The 20927-nt window shown below is 40.9% G+C and overlaps 2 protein-coding genes across 2 annotated transcripts in view; one reads left to right on the forward strand and one right to left on the reverse strand.

Annotated features, from left to right (window-relative positions):
• Positions 1-20927, forward strand: part of crp (transcription factor cropped) — a 93895-nt gene that overhangs the window by 1245 nt on the left and 71723 nt on the right. The gene's annotated exons all lie outside the window — the stretch shown is intronic.
• LOC139758632 (uncharacterized) lies at positions 2423-20076 on the reverse strand. Its single transcript, XM_071680147.1, is given in 9 exon segments — positions 2423-5138; positions 5141-5366; positions 6758-7053; positions 7381-7489; positions 7780-7807; positions 8569-8726; positions 9462-9577; positions 15217-15261; positions 19254-20076. Coding segments are annotated over 9 exon segments (1065 nt in total). The 5' UTR covers positions 19288-20076; the 3' UTR covers positions 2423-5085.

The following is a 20927-nucleotide window of genomic DNA, read 5'->3' on the forward strand; positions in this document are numbered from 1 at the left end:
GATACTGTTCTCGTTGTTCAGACTGATCTGGTACCATGTTTGAGCAGTTATAATGATTGGTTTATCCTCGAGTACGACGTAGGTCCAAGGAGCGCGACGGTACGACCGTTGAGCACGACAGTACGTCTCGAGCACGACTGTACGACCCTGGAGACAATTCCATCTGGACATGACCAGTGTATATGATGTCATCTTGTGACCTGATCGTTAAGGGGTCTGTACAAGGGCCAGGCTATCATCCGAAGGGTTGTTCTGTCTTACTCAAAGGAAGGAAAAAATAGTTTGCTATGCTTATATCTGTTGGCGGTTCGTTGTCAGTGTCAGAGGTTGGTAGATTTAAGATATAAGACTTGATATTAGATTTGAGCTCTGGATATACCCAGGTAGTTGCTGTGATAGGTAAGTATAATCAACTGGATATATATAAATCATACAAACCTTCAACAGCCAGGATCGATCCCGGGACCCCTGTCTAACAGGCGGGAATGCCACTTCTAGGCTATGGGCCCATAACCTAGTGGAAACATTCCCGCCTGTTACACAGGGGTCTCGGGTTCGATCATGGCTGTTGGAGGTTTGTATGTTCTATGAAGGTGCGCGTTCCTCTGCACTGTGTTCGTGTATATATATATATATATATATATATATATATATATATATATATATATATATATATATATATATATATATGTATTCCTATGAGTCCACGGTTAGAATGAAACACGATAAGTTCCCAAGTGCACTTTCGTGTAATCACATCATCAGGGGAGATACAAGAGAGAAACATGTCAGTTGATATACAACGAAGAGACGTAGCTAGGACGCCATTTGGTAAATATGCTCTATATATATATATATATATATATATATATATATATATATATATATATATATATAATATATATATATTATATATATATATATATATATATATATATATATATATATATATATATATATATATATATATATATATATTCCTATGGGTCCATGGGGAAAATGTATGTATATATGCGCTAAGTGCCATTATAACGGGGCGAGAGGGGGGGTCATTTAAATTTCAAAATTAGACATTAAATTTTCGTCCCAACACAGAAGACGTTGTATACCGACCATAACGAGCACTTGGATCGTGAAACCGTAGTCAGTGATAAAGATACTTGTGCCATTACTGCGTGACGGAATATTCTATTGGAGGAAGTGTAGGAATTTTGATACTCGCGAAAACTTTGTCCTCCATGAAATATTCCATTAGTCTATATTGCCAAGCTATGGTTTATATGATGTAATTATGAATGTCATAAACTACTGTGGTATGTTCTAGCCTCATAAATGGATCCAGTCCCATGCCTTGATATTATATACATAAAATTATCATTGTGCTCATGACTACTAATCTAATTTTGCTCATAATAATGTAAGGATGTTGAGAATCATGAATAGTGCTTTCATAATGAAACTACTTCAGGAGATATCAACTTACACAATAATTAATAGTGAAATTATTGAAACTAAGTAGGCTAGCGTCTCGTAAAACAAAACTTTTGGGTTCGTGAACCCGAGTGTCGTGTCCACAATCATTACCATATGCTAGAGACTGAGTCAGCACTTATATTTTATCAGTGATTTCATGATATATATAACTTATTAGACATGCAAGCACATATATGGATATATGGGCACAGTGAGGGGAATTAAAACTGACCGGGTAGTGAACTGATGCTAGGTGCCATTTAACACCCTCCGTGTTGTAGACACCAGCCGCCCAGGGAAGTACAACCCTGGTGATTCAAGTGATGCCCTTAACCATCTTACAACCTCAGTGTTAGGATAACTTGTTGTATTCTTTACCTTTTTCCTTGTGATAAGTATGCTACCAGGTTGATCTTACTGTTTCCCACACATACGCCAAATACTTTACTTTTTTCAATTCTTATTTTCTCAACTTTATATTTGATCACTCCCTTTCTTTCATTAAGGGCTTCGCCATAATGATGTACGTAAGTGACACCCCGCCACACATGAAATGGCATCCCCTTCCCCCGCGTGCGTGCGAGGTAGGGCTAGGAAAAGACAACAAAGGCCATGTTCGTTCACACTCAGTCTCTAGCTGCCATGTGTAATGTACCGAAACCACAGCTCCCTTTCCACATTCAGGCCCCACAAAACTTTCCATAGTTTACCCCAGACGCTTCACATGCTCTGATTCAATCCATTCACAGCACGTCGACCCCGGTAAACCACATCGTTCCAATTCACTCTATTCCTTGCACGCCATTCACCCTCCTGTATGTTCAGGCCCGCTCAAAATCTTTTTCACTCCATCCTTCCACCTCCACTTTGGTCTCCCACTTCTCGTTCCCTCCACCTCTGACACATATATCCTCTTCGTCAATCTTTCCTCACTCATTCTCTCCATGCGACCAGACCATTTCAATACACTCTCTTCTGCTCTCTCAACAACACTTTTTTTTATTACCACACATTTCTCTTACCCTCTCATTACTTACTCGATCAAACCACCTCACACCACATATTGTCCTCAAACATCTCATTTCCAACACATCCACCCTTCTCCACACAACCCTACCTATAGCCCATGCCTCACAACCATATAACATTTTTGGAACCACTATTCCTTCATACATACCCATTTTTGCTCTCCGAGATAACGTTCTCGACTTCCACGCACACTTCAACGCTCCCAGACACCCCCCCCCCCCCCGTGACTCTCTTCCACTTCCATGGTTCCATCCCCTATTAAATCCACTCCTAGATATCTAAAACACTTCACTTACTCCAGTTTTTCTCCATTCAAACCTACCTCTCAATTGACTTATCCCTCAACCCTACTGAACCTAATGACCTTGCTCTTATTCACATTTACTCTCAGCCTTCTTTCACACACACTTTACCAAACTCAGTCACCAGCTTCTGCAGTTTCTCATCCAAATCAGCCACCAGCGCTTTATCATCGGCGAACAACAACTGACTCACTTCTCAAGCCGTCTCATCCACAACAGACTGCATACTTGCCCCTCTCATCAAAACTTTTGCATTCACCTTCCTAACAACCGCAACCATAAACAAATTAAACAACCATGGAGACATCACGCACCCCTGCCGCAAACCTACATTCACTGGGAACGAATCACTTTCCTCTCTTCCTACTCGTGCACATGCCTTACATCCTCGATAAAAACTTGCCTCCCACACCTTATATTCTTAATACCTTCTACAGAGCATCTCTATCAACTATATCATATGACTTCTCCAGATCCATAAATGCTACATACAAATCCATCTGTTTTTTTTAAGTATTTCTCGCATACATTCTTCAAAGCAAACACCTGATCCACATCCCCGACCTCTTCTGAAACCACACTGCTCTTCCCCAATCTGATGCTCTGTACATGCCTTCACCCTCTCAATCAATACCCATCCATATAATTTCCCAGAAATACTCAACAAACTTACACCTCTGTAATTTGAACACTCGCCTTTATCCCCTTTGCCTTTGTACAATGGCACCATGCATGCATTCCGCCAATCCTCAGGCACTTCACCATGAACTATACATACAGTGAATATCCTCACCAACCAGTCAACAACACAGTCGCCCCCTTTTTTGATAAATTTCACAACAATACCATCCAAACCCGCTGCCTTGCCGGCTTTCATCTTCCGCAAAGCTTTCAATACCTCTTCTCTTTACCAAATCATTCTCCCTGACCCTCTGACTTCGCACATCACCTCGATCAAAACACCCTATATCTGCCTCTCTATCATCAAACACGTTCAGCAAACCTTCAAAATATTTACTCCATCTCCCTCTCACTTCACCACTACTTGTTTTTACCTCCCCATTTGCCCCCTTCACCGATGTTCCCATTTTTTCCCTTCTCTTACGCACTTTATTTACCTCCTACCAAAACGTCTTTTCTCCATAAAATATAATGATACACTCACCCCAACTCTCATTTGCTCTCTTTTTCACCTCTTGCACCTTTCTCCTGATCTTTTGCCTCTTTTTTTTTTTTTTTTCTTTTTTACACCTCCCAGTCGTTTGCACTATTTTCCTGCAAAAATCGTCCAAATGCCTCTCTCTTCTCTTTCACTAACAATCTTACTTCTTCATCCCGCCACTCACTACCTTTTCTGATCTGCCCACCTCCCACCTTTCTCATGCCACAGGCATCTTTTGCGCAAGCCATCACTGCTTCCCTAAATACATCCCATTCGTCCCCCTCTCCCCTTACGTCATTTGCTCTCACCTTTTTCCATTCTGCACTCAATCTCTCCTGGTACCTCCTCACAAAAGTCTCCTATTCCAAGCTCACTTACTTTTACCACTCTCTTCACCCCATTCTCTCTTCTTTTTTGAAAACCTCTACATATCTTCGCCTCCACAAGATAATGATCAGACATCCCTCCAGTTGCCCCTTTCAGCACATTAACATCCAAAAATCTCTCTTTCACGCGCCTATCAATTAACACGTAATCCAATAACGCTCTCTGGCCATCTCTGCTACTTACATACGTATACTTATGTATATATCTCTTTTTAAACCAGGTACTCCCAATCACCAGTCCTTTTTCAGCACACAAATCTACAAGCTCTTCACCATTTTCATTTACAACACTGAACACCCCATGTAAATCAGTTATACCCTCAACTTCTACCTTACTCACCTTTGCATTCAAATCACCCATCACTATAACCCGGTCTCGTGCATCAAAGCTGCTAACACACTCACTCAGCTGCTCCCAAAACACTTGCCTCATTATCTTTCTTCTCATGCCCAGGTGCATAGACACCAATAATCACCCATTCTCTCTCCATCCACTTTCAGTTTTACCCATATCAATCTAGCGTTTACTTTTTTACACTCTACCACATACTCCCACAACTCCTGCTTCAGTAGTGCTACTCCTTCCTTTGCTCTTGTCCTCTCACTAACCCCTGACTTTACTCCCAAAACATTCCCAAACCACTCTTCCCCTTTACCCTTGAGCTTCGTTTCACTCAGAGCCAAAACATCCAGGTTCCTTTCCTCAAACATACTACCTATCTCTCCTTTTTTCTCATCCACACACATTTAGATATCCCATGTCAAACTCTCCTCCCATGTCATGTCGCCCATCTCGAAGGCTTCTCCCATGTCCATCCCGGCCATGTCCATCTCGCCCTCGTCCAGCAGGCCAGGGTCTATGCCATCTGGGATCATCTCTGCCTCGGGTTCCAGTCCCCTGGGGTCCGGTTGGGCTCCCCCGGGTTCCACGGGCTCCGGCTGGGCTCCCCCGAGGTCACCACCCCCAGGGTCATTCGCGTTGTTGTTGTAGTAGTTATTGGTGATGTTTGTCTCCTGCAAGGTACACAGGTTACTTGATGGCGAGGCTTTTAAGATACTTGTACTACATTTAACGATTTTAATGTTCTCAAAAATTCATAACGGAAAAGTAAGTCAAGAAAAGCAAATACTTATCAAGAATTACGATCTCTTTTGGAAACGTTGTTGTCATTATAAATAGTGATATGGGGTAGCATTCTCCTTTTTTTCACTCCTAAAGCCAATATTTCGTTAAGTTGATAGTGGTAGGAAGAGGGAGAATCTGAGATTATATAATAATGTTATGTAAAATGCCATTTATATAATGCTTTGACTTGTGTAGCGGGTACTATTATAAAGAAAATTTCATCGTTATGAAAACTTATACTTGACTTATCTCTGCCATGATTCGTTTGGCTTGGAATATAAACAGTGAGTTAGATGTCTACAGATGTATAGGAGTGTACCTCTGTGTGGAACTGATCTCGTAAGCACTAACTCGAACCCTAAATCTTTTTAACATTTGAATCCACTTAACATATTTGGAAAATGAGATTTTGTCTGATTCAGACTTTACGACGCATGGCGGCATTCACTGTCATGCATAAATAGTAAATGAATAACAGAAAATAGATATTTCTACACTCTAGAGGTAATTTTTCTTTTATTACAGCTTTATTTGCTTTGTGTATCTACATACAAACCAAATAAAACTTTCGTAAGGGCATTAGAAACTGGCGTCGGGATACCATAAGCGTCCCTCCAGTTCATTAAAAGTTTGCTAAATTTCAACGAAAGTGTAACGAGTGCACTCAACTGTTGAGGTCCACTATTTTCGCCCAATAATTTCCCTCTTCAAAGCTTTGTCTACTTTAGGAAAATTTGAATTTCTACACCAAAAATCCTACACACTGTATCAACCCTACACATTGAAGGGAATCTACTAGTACAATTTTCGTTACATTTTAGTAACTAGAAATAGTGTGTCCATGTCGTTGATAATTAGCAACCGTTCTTTTCGTAGGTTTATATTAGTTTAGTTTCTCCTGATCCATCTCCCTATGGGATCACATCCTCTACGAACATTTAAATTTGTAGAGGAACATTTTCTTTGATAAAAGTGGGGTGACTAATGTTATTAACAGAACCCTTACCCACGCCAACTTGCCTGAGACTGTTGGAGATGAACAAGGAAATAATGAAAAAAAAGAGGGGGCTTTTGTTGTAGTGGTATTTTTAGATACTTGAAAATAAGTGAAAAGATAAAAGAATATAAAACCTTTTTTTATTGGCTTATGAAGATTTTGTAGATCAGTTGATTAATAAAGTTGGACTTGATAATTTCTGTTAACTATGTAGGCTGAAGGCAAAGGAATCCAGATTTCGGGAACCCACCCGTGAGGACTGATACCTCTCTTGCTGCCCACCTGATTGTTGAAACCCCCGCCGTAGTATCCGAAGCCGGCGGCGTGCATGGGCACCCCAAAGCCCATGCCGAACCCCCAGCCGCCGTAGCCCCAGCCAGAGAGGGCCGCCCCCATCATCATTCCGGAGGCGAAGTCGCCGACACCATTGTCGCGACGATCCATGATGACTGTGTTTGTGCCACCGCCGCCGTACCCTCTCCCTCTACCGCCGTACCCTCCTCCTCCACCGCCGTACCCTCCTCCTCCACTGCCGTACCCTCCTCCTCCACCTCTTGGATATCCTCCACTTTGGTTATCTGAAAGAGGATCATGGCGGTATTTAACACGTTATTTTTTCTGTAGACACAACATACGTTTTAGGATGAACGACAGATCCTGTGCTTTATTGAAATTAATTGAGCACGACGGTTCAACCCTTAAGCACGACGGTACGACTTGGCTTTATACCGTAGGGTCGTACAATCATTCTTATGTTATGTACTTGTGGTCTCAGGGGGTTAAGATGAATAGACAGAAAGACATATAGATGACTATACTGTAGGGTCGTACCATCATTCTTATGCTACGTACTTGTGGTCTCGGGGGGTTAAGATGAATAGACAGAAAGACATGATTATACTTACTGGTCGGTGGTTGTGGAGGGGCTGTTGGTGCTTGTGGGGCATAGGGGGGTGGTTCTCCTCTGTGATCACTCTCTACCGGAGGCTTTGGTGCCTCTGGTGGTGGAGGCAGCTGTTAACGGGGAGAGAGAGATCACTTAAGGGAACAGTTAACGGTAGTGAGGAGAGTAACACTGGCAAAAATATCCGTTGCACATGCAACAATGATAATGTAACTAGTAACGGTGACATTAACTGACCTAAGCAAAAGATTAACGACACAGTTGATAGGAAAGAATATTAGTGAGACTACTAACAGCTCCCACGAGTGTACAACTCCCTCCACGCACAAGACAAAATGGTAGTTACCATTGGATAATGATTTTAAGTAACAGCAACACCAGAAACAGAAGGGATCCTTACCGTGTTACTTATGGCCGTCATCCACTGGCTGCTTGAGGAAGAGAAAGGCATTTACAGTTTTTCTGGACCTCAGGGAGCAAGATAATACTATGTTTAGGAGGCTGGGGGTGTCTTCATGGATAATTAATCAGGCAGTCTGTGGTAACACTTTCACCAAAGCTAACTAGCTCTCTCTCTCTCTCTCTCTCTCTCTCTCTCTCTCTCTCTCTCTAAACACACTTGACTGCCTCTTACGTACATAAACCCCTAAGCACTTGTGGCAGTGTCCTTGTGCAGCTTTAAACTGATAACTTTGATGGAAACACAGGAACTTTATAAATGTTCTTTTATGTCTCGTCTGCTAACCTTTCCTCTCAAAATCATCACATTCCTCTCCCATGTATATATACCCATCCCTTTTTACACATGTAAACTCCAAGTATGTGGCCTCGCCTCATACACACAGGTGTGCAGACATACAGTGCCTCATCTAGCATGAGAAATGAGTACCTCACTTGCGGTGTCCCTGAGATATACTGCACTTTGATCTTGACCAAAAGGCCGAGTTATGTACTGTTATCCTTTTGACTGAGACCCGTCGTAATGGTTTCTCTCCCGCTGACACTCATCCCACTGGTTGGTTCCCTCTTTCGCTAAGAACCGTCCCATTTACCCACTTTACACCCATTCCACTGACATACGTCTCATTCCACTTGTTCTCCCAGTATGACCCGCCTCACTGGCCTGTTATTCTTTTGTTCCTTCTCAGTAAGCCCCCCCCCCCCCCCCCCCCACACACACAGTACGTACGTGAGGTCATCAGTGTTCTTGCTGATGAACCAGTGGATCTTGTCCTTAGTCTTATTGCCGAAGACCATGAGGCTATTAGGGTCAGTGCCCTTGGGCACGTCAGGTCGGCCCGGGACGTAACAGGCGTATGGCCCCGCAGCGATCATCTCCGGCGCGTTCTGGGGCCAGAAAAAGAAGGACTCATCTAACGAAGATAAGACGGGAGGTGGATATATTTGTGGGTGCGTGTAGGTCATGCGGTATGAGAGTTGGGTGAAGGAGCAGGTCAGTGCCTCAGGGCTTTGAATACTCCTGGAGATGTTCATCTTCTTTCACCTTTACGTTTGACTTGTACAGCACTTTTGATACTTGAACCTGGACCCTGATGTTTGACCTGCTTTGGTCATTTGATATTTGACTGTTCTGTGCATGATGGAGGCCACTTTACTGATGTAAGTTTCTCTCACGTTTGATGTTTTGTAAGTCTAGCTCTCAGTGTTTGACCTGCCACCACAACTTGACAACTTACCCTTCCATGCATGCTTGACCTCCTCCTCCTCATGATGTTTGAAATTTGATGTATGACTTGCTCACCTTATTTTCTAACTGTATTTTTTCCCAGATTCCACAAGTCTAAAGGGAACTACCTTAACCTCTTCTGACCTTGATACTTGATCTGCCATGATCCCGATGTTAAGAAATTTAATTACTGAATTTTTGACTGACTTTTTGTACCTGTGACACGTGACTACCTTGATCTTTTTGTTCATTAACAGTCCTTGAACTCTGATCTCCATTGACCTTTTGATTTTCTCTACCCCCCTTTTGACCTCCCTGGCCTTTCAGTTTCCTTTGACCTCCCCCCCCCCTCATGTTTGACCTACTGTGACCTTTGAACATGCTCGGACCCTGACCTTGAGCATGATGCCCCCGAGGAGCTCCGTCTCGTCATGTTCCTTGTACCACTCGAGGGCGGAGTCCTCGTGCAGGACAAGCCATTCCTCCCTCCAGTTGCTGCCCAGGAACCTCTCTGTAACGAGTGACGTCACAGTTACCGGCTGGCTCGCCAGTATATGACGTCAAGAGTTAGGGCGATTGGGGGGAAGGGTGCACTATATAAGGGTAGTGTTAAGGTGGTTTATATTGAATTGGATTAAAGTTAGGGATCTTTGAAGTTGAGTTAGTAGACCCTTGCAGTTGCAATCAAGTTAGGATACTCTAATAAATGAAGTTAGAATTAAGAGGTATGTTAATATTAGGTTGTCAACACATCACAGTTAGCAGATTTAACAATCAGTTATGAGTGCCAACGATTGAACAAACTCCTACGGTATACATATATATATATATATATATATATATATATATATATATATATATATATATATATATATATTATTTTTTTCATACTATTCGCCATTCCCCGCGTTAGCGAGGTAGCGTTGAGAACAGAGGACTGGACCTTTGAGGGAACATCCTCACTTGGCCCCCTTCTCTGTTCCTTCTTTTGGAAAATTAAAAAAATAAAAAAAAAAAACGAGAGGGGGAGGATTTCCAGCCCCTCGCTCCCTTCCCTTTTAGTCGCCTTCTACGACACGCAGGGAATACGTGGGAAGTATTCTTTCTCCCCTATCCCCAGGGATATATATATATATATATATATATATATATATATATATATATATATATATATATATATATATATTATATACTTTGTCGCTGTCTCCCGCGTTAGCGAGGTAGTGCAAGGAAACAGACGAAAGAATGGCCCAACCCACCCACATACTCATGTATATACATAAACGCCCACACACACACATATACATACCTATACATTTCAACGTATACATACATATACATGCACAGACTTGTACATATATCCACATGTACATATTCATACATGCTGCCTTCATCCATTCTCGCCGCCACCACACCACACATGAAATGACACCCTCCCTTCCCCCACGTGCGCAAGAGGTAGCGCTACGAAAAGACATCAAAGGCCACATTCGTTCACACTCACTCTCTATCTGTCATGTGTAATGCACCGAAACCACAGCTCCCTTTCCACATCCAGGCCCCACAAAACTTTCCATGGTTTACCCAAGACGCTTCACATGCCCTGGTTCAATCCATTGACAGCATGTCGACCCCGGTATACCACATCGTTCCAATTCACTCTATTCCTTGCACGCCTTTCACCCTCCTGTATGTTCAGGCCCCGATCACTCAAAATCTTTTTCACTCCATCCTTCCACCTCCAATTTGGTCTCTCACTTCTTGTTCCCTCCACCTCTGACACATATATCCTCTTTGTCAATCTTTCCTCACTCATTCTCTCCATGTGACCAAACCATTTCAATATACTCCCTTCTGCTCTCTCATCCACACTCGTTTTATTACCACACATCTCTCTTACCTTTTCATTACTTACTCGATCAAACTACCTCACACCACATATTGTCCTCAAACATCTCATTTCCAACGCATCCACCCTCCTCCGCACAATAGTGGTTCCAACAATGTAATATGGTTGCGAGGTGTGGGCTATAGATAGTTGTGCAGAAGAGGGTGGATGTGCTGGAAATGAGATGTTTGAGGACAATATGTGGTGTGAGGTGGTTTGATCGAGTAAGTAATGAAAAGGTAAGAGAGATGTGTGGTAATAAAACGAGTGCGGTTGAGAGAGCAGAAGAGGGTGTTTTGAAATTGTTTGGTCACATGGAGAGAATGAGTTAGGAAAATTTGACAAAGAGGATATGTGTGTCAGAGGTGGAGGGAACGATAAGTGGGAGACCAAATTGGAGGTGGAAAGATAGTGAAAAAGATTTTGAGGGATCTGGGCCTGAACATGCAGGAGGGTGAAAGGCATGCAAGGAATAGAGTGAATTGGAACGATGTGGTATACCGGGGTCGACGTGCTGTCAGTGGATTGAATCAGGGCATATAAAGCGTCTGGGGTAAACCATGGGAAGTTTTGTAGGGCCTGGATGTGGAAAGGAAGCTGTGGTTTCGGTGCATTATACATGACAGCTAGAGACTGAGTTTGAACGAATGTGGCCTTTGTTGTCCTTTCCTAGTGCCACCTTGCGCACATGCGGGGGGAGGGGGTTGTTATTTCGTGTGTTGGGGGGTGGTGACGGGAATGAATACGGGCAGACAGTATGAATTATGTGCATGTGGACATATGTATATGTCTGTGTGTGTATATATATATATGTATACGTTGAGATGTATAGGTATGTATGTGTGCGTGTGTGGACGTTTATGTACATACATGTGATGTGGGTGGGTTGGGCCATTCTTTCGTCTGTTTCCTTGCGCTACCTCGCTAAAGCGAGAGACAGCGACAAAGTATAATGAACATGAATATATATATATATATATATATATATATATATATATATATATATATATATATATATATATATATTCCTATGAGTCCACGGGGAAAATGAAACACGTGGACTCATAGGAATATCATGATCACGCGCAAAACTGTGATCTTTTCCAACACACACACACACATATATATATATATATATATATATATCATACAAACCTCCAACAGCCAGGATCGAACCTGGGACCCCTTGTGCAAGAGGCAGGCATGCTAACCGCTAGGCTAAGGGACTGTATGATATGAAATAACTATTCGAAATACTAACTACTCGAATACCCTTCGTCTCACAATGGTGAGCAATGGGGTCTACCGGTTGTTTCCGAACAGAACACATAGCCAGCTGATAGCGTTTTACCGAACCTAACTGTACAACGCGGAGTTATATGAATACGAATAAAGTGTATATGAACGCGCACCTTCATAGAACATATTATACAGTCCCTTAGCCTAGCGTTTAGCATGCCTGCCTCTTGCACAAGAGGTCCCAGGTTCGATCCTGGCTGTTGGAGGTTTGTATGTTCTATGAAGGTGCGCGTTCATATACACTTTATTGTAATATATATATATATTTTGGGAGCCTTGAAAAATGTGTGGAAGTCGAGAACATTATCTCGGAAAGCAAAAATGGGTATGTTTGAAGGAATAGTGGTTCCAACAATGTTGTATGGTTGCGAGGCGTGGGCTATGGATAGAGATGTGCGCAGGAGGATGGATGTGCTGGAAATGAAATGTTTGAGGACAATGTGTGGTGTGAGGTGGTTTGATCGAGTAAGTAACGTAAGGGTAAGAGAGATGTGTGGAAATAAAAAGAGCGTGGTTGAGAGAGCAGAAGAGGGTGTTTTGAAATGGTTTGGGCACATGGAGAGAATGAGTGAGGAAAGATTGACCAAGAGGATATATGTGTCGGAGGTGGAGGGAACGAGGAGAAGAGGGAGACCAAATTGGAGGTGGAAAGATGGAGTGAAAAAGATTTTGTGTGATCGGGGCCTGAACATGCAGGAGGGTGAAAGGAGGGCAAGGAATAGAGTGAATTGGAGCGATGTGGTATACAGGGGTTGACGTGCTGTCAGTGGATTGAATCAAGGCATGTGAAGCGTCTAGGGTAAACCATGGAAGGCTGTGTAGGTATGTATATTTGCGTGTGTGGACGTATGTACATGTGTATGGGGGGGGGGGGGGTTGGGCCATTTCTTTCGTCTGTTTCCTTGCGCTACCTCGCAAACGCGGGAGACAGCGACAAAGTATGAAAAAAAAAAAAAAAAAATATATATATATATATATATATATATATATATATATATATTCCTATGAATCCACGTGTAATAATCACATCGACAGGGGAGACACAAGAGAGAAATATAAGTCAGTTGTTATACAACGAAGAGACAAAGCTAAGACGCCATTTGGTAAACACGCGATTGTCCAAGACAGTCAACGAGCGTTGTCCTCGTGGACTCATAGGAATATACTTGATCACGCGCAAAATCGTGATCCTTTCCATGTATAATATTATATATATATATATATATATAATATTATATATATATATATATATATTATGTTTTTTTTTTTTTTTTTTTTTTTTTTTTTGTTTTTTTTTTTTTTGCCGCTGTCTCCCGCGTTTGCGAGGTAGCGCAAGGAAACAGACGAAAGAAATGGCCCAACCCACCCACATACTCATGTATATACATAAACGCCCACACACACACATATATATATATATATATTCCTATGAGTCCACGGGGAAAATGAAACACGTGGACTCATAGGAATATACTTGATCACGCGCAAAACTGTGATCTTTTCCAACACACACACACACTTATATTATATATATATTATATACTTTGTCGCTGTCTCCCGCGTTTGCGAGGTAGCGCAAGGAAACAGACGAAAGAATGGCCCAACCCACCCACATACTCATGTATATACATAAACGCCCACACACACACATATATATATATATATTTATATATATATATATTCCTATGAGTCCACGGGGAAAATGAAACACGTGGACTCATAGGAATATCATGATCACGCGCAAAACTGTGATCTTTTCCAACACACACACACACTTATATATTATATATATATTATATATATATATAAATTTCATATTCGTGAGATGATGCTAATTCCAGCGACTGTTCTCATTGTGGGGAGATCATTTTAATTACGTGTCTTAATGAGTTTTGAAAACAAGTGATCGTGGGAAGGTTGAGAATATTTATTTCCATTATCACATTTGATAAATTAAGGAAAAACTAATCAAAGTCAAGTCTTTAATGGACATCTGGTAATCGGCTTTTAAAGAAATTTCTAATGATTTTTTTTATTCAATAAAATGTTGTGTGCGATGATGGTTACGAGTGAGTTGATGTAATACTTACTCTTATATCTGGTAAGGTAACCTTTCCGGACCGGGTTTAGCCATAGCTGGAACGAAAAAAAAAAAATATATATATATAATATATATATATATTCCTATGAGTCCACGGGGAAAATGAAACACGTGGACTCATAGGAATATCATGATCACGCGCAAAACTGTGATCTTTTCCAACACACACACACACTTATATATTATATATATATATATCTATATATATATATATCTATATATATATATATCTATATATATATATATCTATATATATATATATCTATATATATATATATCTATATATATATATATGTTTTTTTTTTTTTTATTTTTTTCTAAGTATTCTCACATACATTCTTCAAAGCAAACACCTGATCACCAATCCTCTACCATCTTCAGAAACCACACTGCTCTTCCCAATCTGATGCTCTGTACATGCCTTCACCCTCTCAATCAATACCCTCCCATATAATTTACAAGGAATACTCAACAAACTTATACCTCTCTAATTTGAGCACTCGCTCTTATCCCCTTATATATATATATATATATATATATATATATATATATATATATATATATATATATATATATATATAAATTTCATATTCGTGAGATGATGCTAATTCCAGCGACTGTTCTCATTGTGGGGAGATCATTTTAATTACGTGTCTTAATGAGTTTTGAAAACAAGTGATCGTGGGAAGGTTGAGAATATTTATTTCCATTATCACATTTGATAAATTAAGGAAAAACTAATCAAAGTCAAGTCTTTAATGGACATCTGGTAATCGGCTTTTAAAGAAATTTCTAATGATTTTTTTTATTCAATAAATGTTGTGTGCGATGATGGTTACGAGTGAGTTGATGTAATACTTACTCTTATATCTGGTAAGGTAACCTTTCCGGACCGGTTTAGCCATAGCTGGAACGAAAAAATATTTAATTTTTAGATACACTGTTGGCACGACCCTTGGGCATGACGTCACAATCTCGTGCTCAAGGGTCGTCTCTTTTTTGCCCAAAATAAGTTCCTAAATATCCAGGAAGATTATGCATTTCAATATATGAAAATGAAAATATTCTAATGTATTTTCTAGCATGTGATTCATCATCACAACTGCCGAATTATCATGTTGATATTTGCCTGCACAAAACATCGTGTTCTGCTCACAACTGCCACATCTCATAACCAAAACCAGTTTTGATATTATTTTGTTTACGTATTCTAGTCATGACAACATAATTAGCTTCTACAGCCATCATTTTGCGCAAATTTACATCTTATTTCTGTACTTATTCTTCAAATCCGACATGATCAACACCTGTTTGTTATTCTGTGTATTACACGCAAGATGAATGTCTTCTCTCACATCTTGGTGATTCATGACGTCTTCAGAAATATATGTACATGTCATGTTTACACCTAACACATTTCATATCTATGATTTCTCGCCTGAAACAACTTGAAGACCAGGCAAGTTGCAATGTTGCATTGTATATTTGTGACCCGAATTGGCTTTTTGATTTTTTCATGCACTAGAATAATGTGAATATAATGATAAGGAAGGGGTAAGTGGTGAAGCAGAGACGGGAAGAGATAGAAGGAATAAGAATGAAAGTCAATAAAGAGAAGGAAAGGAAAACTCTGCGAACATTAGTAACAGAAAAAGGGGGATTGATTAATGGGGCTGGTAGTGTTTGGGGGTTGGGGGGGGGGGGGGGTCCGCTAGAGTCAACCTGTAGATCAATAATTTAATTATTCATTGTTAACGTTGCAGCAGCTGGTCTGATTCCATACCTCAGAGTCTTTCTCCTTGTGTGTTGTCCATGGGCGGTGGTTTGTGTGTAGCCCAGCGACTGTAGTGTCCGTTGGTCAGGGTTGGTGGTGTGTTTGTGTGTGTGTGTGTGTGTGTGTTCCCACATAAGTTTTCACGTGTATACGCCAGTGCGTGATGGTATGTTTACATACTTAGGAATGTAAATAGCAGCAGACTTTCTGGGTCTCTCTCGGAGAAGCACCTGGAGGGGACATTATTATAAACATGAGTTGATATTAAACGTACGCACAACGTTACTCTGGGCAGCAGTTATTGGTTCAACTGCCCCTTATGTTAACAGTCTTGTTGATACTTTGTGTTGTTGAACTAGATCAGTTGTCCTTAAATTTGTAACCGGACTCTTCTAGTGTGTAAGTAGCTTTCCGGATCAAGATTATCAAGTCCTTTGTCATGCCACATCTTAACCTGTTGTTTGAGGCCACTAAGTTTGTGTTTTGCGTTGTCAAAGGAACTGTTACTCAGCCCGGGGATCATCTCTGTAGCTCGCTGTTGTAGTGCCTCTCCATTCTATCTGTGTATTTTTGTCGTATGACCAAAACTAAACATAATATCCAAGTTGAGGACTCGCCAGTCAGTGGCTTGGAAAGTCAAGAGTAGTTTTCATTGGCTTAAATAAGAAAGCCTTGCCAGTGAATCCTGGATCCTAAAATTTGATTCGCCTTTTGTCAGTATTTGTGTGTACACGGCTGAAGGTCATAACAGGTTATTATAAAAAAGCTTTACCTCATTTAACTCGTAGCAGTTCAACAATATTCAATAGATTTTCCCCACGTTGTAATTACCAACATGTAAAACTTAGTGTTTCTGTATATCACATTTTCCTCCTGGAAGCCGAGTGTACGATGTTGATATCAAAACATGGTGTTCTACAGCGGAACCGTTAACTTCCCCTGCCTATAACCGGCCAACAAAGATTTTCAAGCTAGCGTCGGACATCCCTCATCTAGACCGTGTTATTTCATTTAAAACTTTTACAACAAATGTTTACTGAGCAGCGTAAGTGGCTTAAGCCTCTATTTTCATCGTGTTGCTTATGTAATAAACTTAGCGGATTTATTTCTATTATTGGGCAAGTCTTGTTTATGTAATTCAATATGTTGCAGACATATATTATCTAGTAAAAATGGTAAAAAGATATTTAACTTTGCCATGGTTTCAACATCTCACCCCAAGTCGTTCTTTTCCATAGGTAATTTATTAACTGACAAAACAATGACAATTTTGCTTCTAAAATAGCTATAACTTACGGTTTATCAGCAGTAAATGCTTTGTGTTATCGTTTGCTTTGACACGTAAGTTTTTGTTTTGCTACGTAAATTTACGTAACGTGCTCAGTCGTGTTGGTTATTTATTCTTTATTTTTTTTATGAGTTATTGTCTTGGACAACAGGTACTTATTTACATCTTTCCCTTCATTTTGCCTTAGGTCTGGGAAATGACCGGCTAGTTCGATATGGTGCATTATATTCCTTCTCTTGCTTTGAAAGTCTTATTGAAACTTTTGCAAGCAATGTCCAATTCGTCTCCATTTACAGTATCTTCCCTCACATAGTTCGGCACATACACATATGCTCTACATATGTTTATATTAAGTATCCACATCACAATGTATCTTCATAGGTCGGCATATACATGCTCTACATATGTTTATACTAAGTCCACATCACAAATGTATCTTCGTAGGTCGGCATATACATGCTCTACATATGTTTATACTAAGTCCACATCACAAATGTATCTTCATAGGTCGGCATATACATGCTCTACATATGTTTATATTAATTCCACATCACAAATGTACCTTCATAGGTCGGCATATACATGCTCTACATATGTTTATATTAAGTCCACATCACAAATGTATCTTCATAGGTCGGCATATACATGCTCTACATATGTTTATATTAAGTCCACATCACAAATGTATCTTCATAGGTCGGCATATACATGCTCTACATATGTTTATATTAATTCCACATCACAAATGTACCTTCATAGGTCGGCATATACATGCTCTACATATGTTTATATTAAGTCCACATCACAAATGTATCTTCATAGGTCGGCATATACATGCTCTACATATGTTTATATTAAGTCCACATCACAAATGTATCTTCATAGGAGCACGAACGGGCATTGCGGGAATACTGCGGTGTTTGTTGCTTTTGTTTTTTGTCTAAGACGTTGTTAGCGTACTATGTCCTTTTCTATTCTGGCAGCGGATCACTTTTTTATTATTATTATTATTATTATTATTATTATTATTATCCTCAACTGAAGCTGTTGATCATGTTTTTGGTTTTTCAGTCACTTGAGCACGACAGTACGACCCTTGAACACGATGGTACGAACATTGAGTCCGAAGGTACGACCCCTGGCTATGGTGGGCTGGCCATTACATCTGAGGATCGTCCATTCGTGCTCAATGGTCGTAAAGACTAGTAGAGGCAAATGTTAGGCCAAATATTGTCCTTCAAATTGTGGGATATGTTTATGAATAGCTTTCTCCACTACACCATTCTTATATGACTACTATTATTATGTTAGTATTATTCTGATGTTGGTACACACACACACACACACACACACACACACACACACACACACACAATTAGGAAGGAATGTCGACATCAGATGAAATATTTCCGTCAGTAATTTGTCAAGCATTAGGGGCCCAAGTGTGGAGAGTAGGTGTGGTGACTAGTGTGGACACAGACTACCATTATTGTGACAGACTACCACACGTTGCATCCTACCATTAGACACAAAGTTCGGATACATATAGCGCTAGATACCACAGGTACTATCTTGCGAAATGTTCAAACATAAACAACCCTAGAGTGAAAATTGATACCACTTAACACATTGTCACCTGACACAAGCAACACACTTCCACTTAACAGAAGCTGCCATCAATTACGCATTACCCTCTGACGCAGGCATCCTGGTTCAGGCACCCATCGCATAACCACTTTGAAAATTACCACTTGATTAATTAGGGCACTTTGACAAGTACACCCATACTAGACACGCACTGCTAACTTGACGACACACGGTAACCTCCACTACTTACAGACAATGGCCACGGAATCTTCAGTGGTGCACATGGTGACTGACTTGGCTCGATATCGTCAACAAACACGCCACACACTCCCTCCTCTCTCGTATTATAAAGCCCTTGGTCTTTGAACCTTCATGTCATTTAGTAGTAATTTGGCACTAAGATTCATTTCATTCTTGAGGGAATAAGGCCTTGAATTACAGGTTGGAGCATCTAAGTAAAAATCGACGTCCTAGAAACCGGTTGGTCTAACGAGGTCCTTGATTTGAATTAACGGAAGTGTTTAGGTAGCCACATTTCCAAGCACTCGTTGTATTTTGTTTTTCCAAAACTCTGTTAACCCTTATATTCATTGGATGATTATATGATCAGGTATTTATTGATGGCACTTCACTATCACACTTGCTTGGGAGTAACCGATTAAATGTAAGTCCACGACAACACTTAGTACGCTTGTATGGCAACACCCTCCGGGTACTGGCGACCCTGCGGTAATGCGGACTGTGGCTCCTGTAGGTGAGATAGGAGAAGTGGGGAGGGCCTGTGAGTAGTGGACGGCGTGAGGGTGGCGGCCTAAGGGTTGACCAGCAGCCTGTGCTATCGCCTCCGCATCTTCCGGGCTAAAGCGATGCTATTGATTCTCATGAACTAGAGTCGTTGCGTTTGTTTGTATCCGTTTCCCCCACAGGCTGGTCGCTCAGCCCTTTTCGAACAGATTATTAAGATGTGTAATCTTGTTCTTAACACCTCCAGCTTGGGGCATGGACGATGCCTTGGGCTCACTGGCTTAACAACGAACTGTGGGGGAGGTACGGTCCAGCAAGGCGAGCGCGGTCACCTGCGCGGGGATGGACGGAAGAGACTACAACTGCGCACCATATCCACAACAGTAGCGGAGTAGGGCAGGAGAATTATTAAACCCCCTTTCCCCCTTCTACTCTTCAAAATCAACCATTTTCCCTTACTTGAGTCAGTATGTGGGGGAGGATGTGGGGTTATAAGTACTGACCCTTTGGCGTTGTACGTAAAAGAGAATAGGGTTCGGTGACTGGTGGTTGTCAGGACTAACGGTACAACGGTACCCAATTCACTGTTGGTAGTTGAGGGTAGCTAGCTAGCCGTCCGTTGATTCTGTGGTTTGTTCTTCGGAGTAGCGTTGCCATGTTTCATATTAAGGAGGGGACGGATGCGACCGTACATAGTACAATTATATCATATGTACGACCTTTGGATGTGATAGCCTGCCATTTGACCTGACCCTTGTGTACGACTGTATGTATATATGTATGTCTACGTTTAATTTGTGTTTGCGTCTATGGAGCTCAATTGTGTTTATATATATATATATATATATATATATATATATATATATATATATATATATATATATATATATATATATATATTCTCGACTTCCACACATTCTTCAAGGCTCCCAGGATTTTCGCCCCCTCCCCCACCCTATGATCCACTTCCGCTTCCATGGTTCCATCCGCTGCCAGATCCACTCCCAGATATCTAAAACACTTCACTTCCTCCAGTTTTTCTCCATTCAAACTTACCTCCCAATTGACTTGACCCTCAACCCTACTGTACCTAATAACCTTGCTCTTATTCACATTTACTCTTAACTTTCTTTTTTCACACACTTTACCAAACTCAGTCACCAGCCTCTGCAGTTTCTCA

The sequence above is a fragment of the Panulirus ornatus genome, chromosome 31 (genome assembly GCF_036320965.1).
Source record: "Panulirus ornatus isolate Po-2019 chromosome 31, ASM3632096v1, whole genome shotgun sequence".
Classification (NCBI taxonomy): Eukaryota; Metazoa; Arthropoda; class Malacostraca; order Decapoda; family Palinuridae; genus Panulirus; species Panulirus ornatus.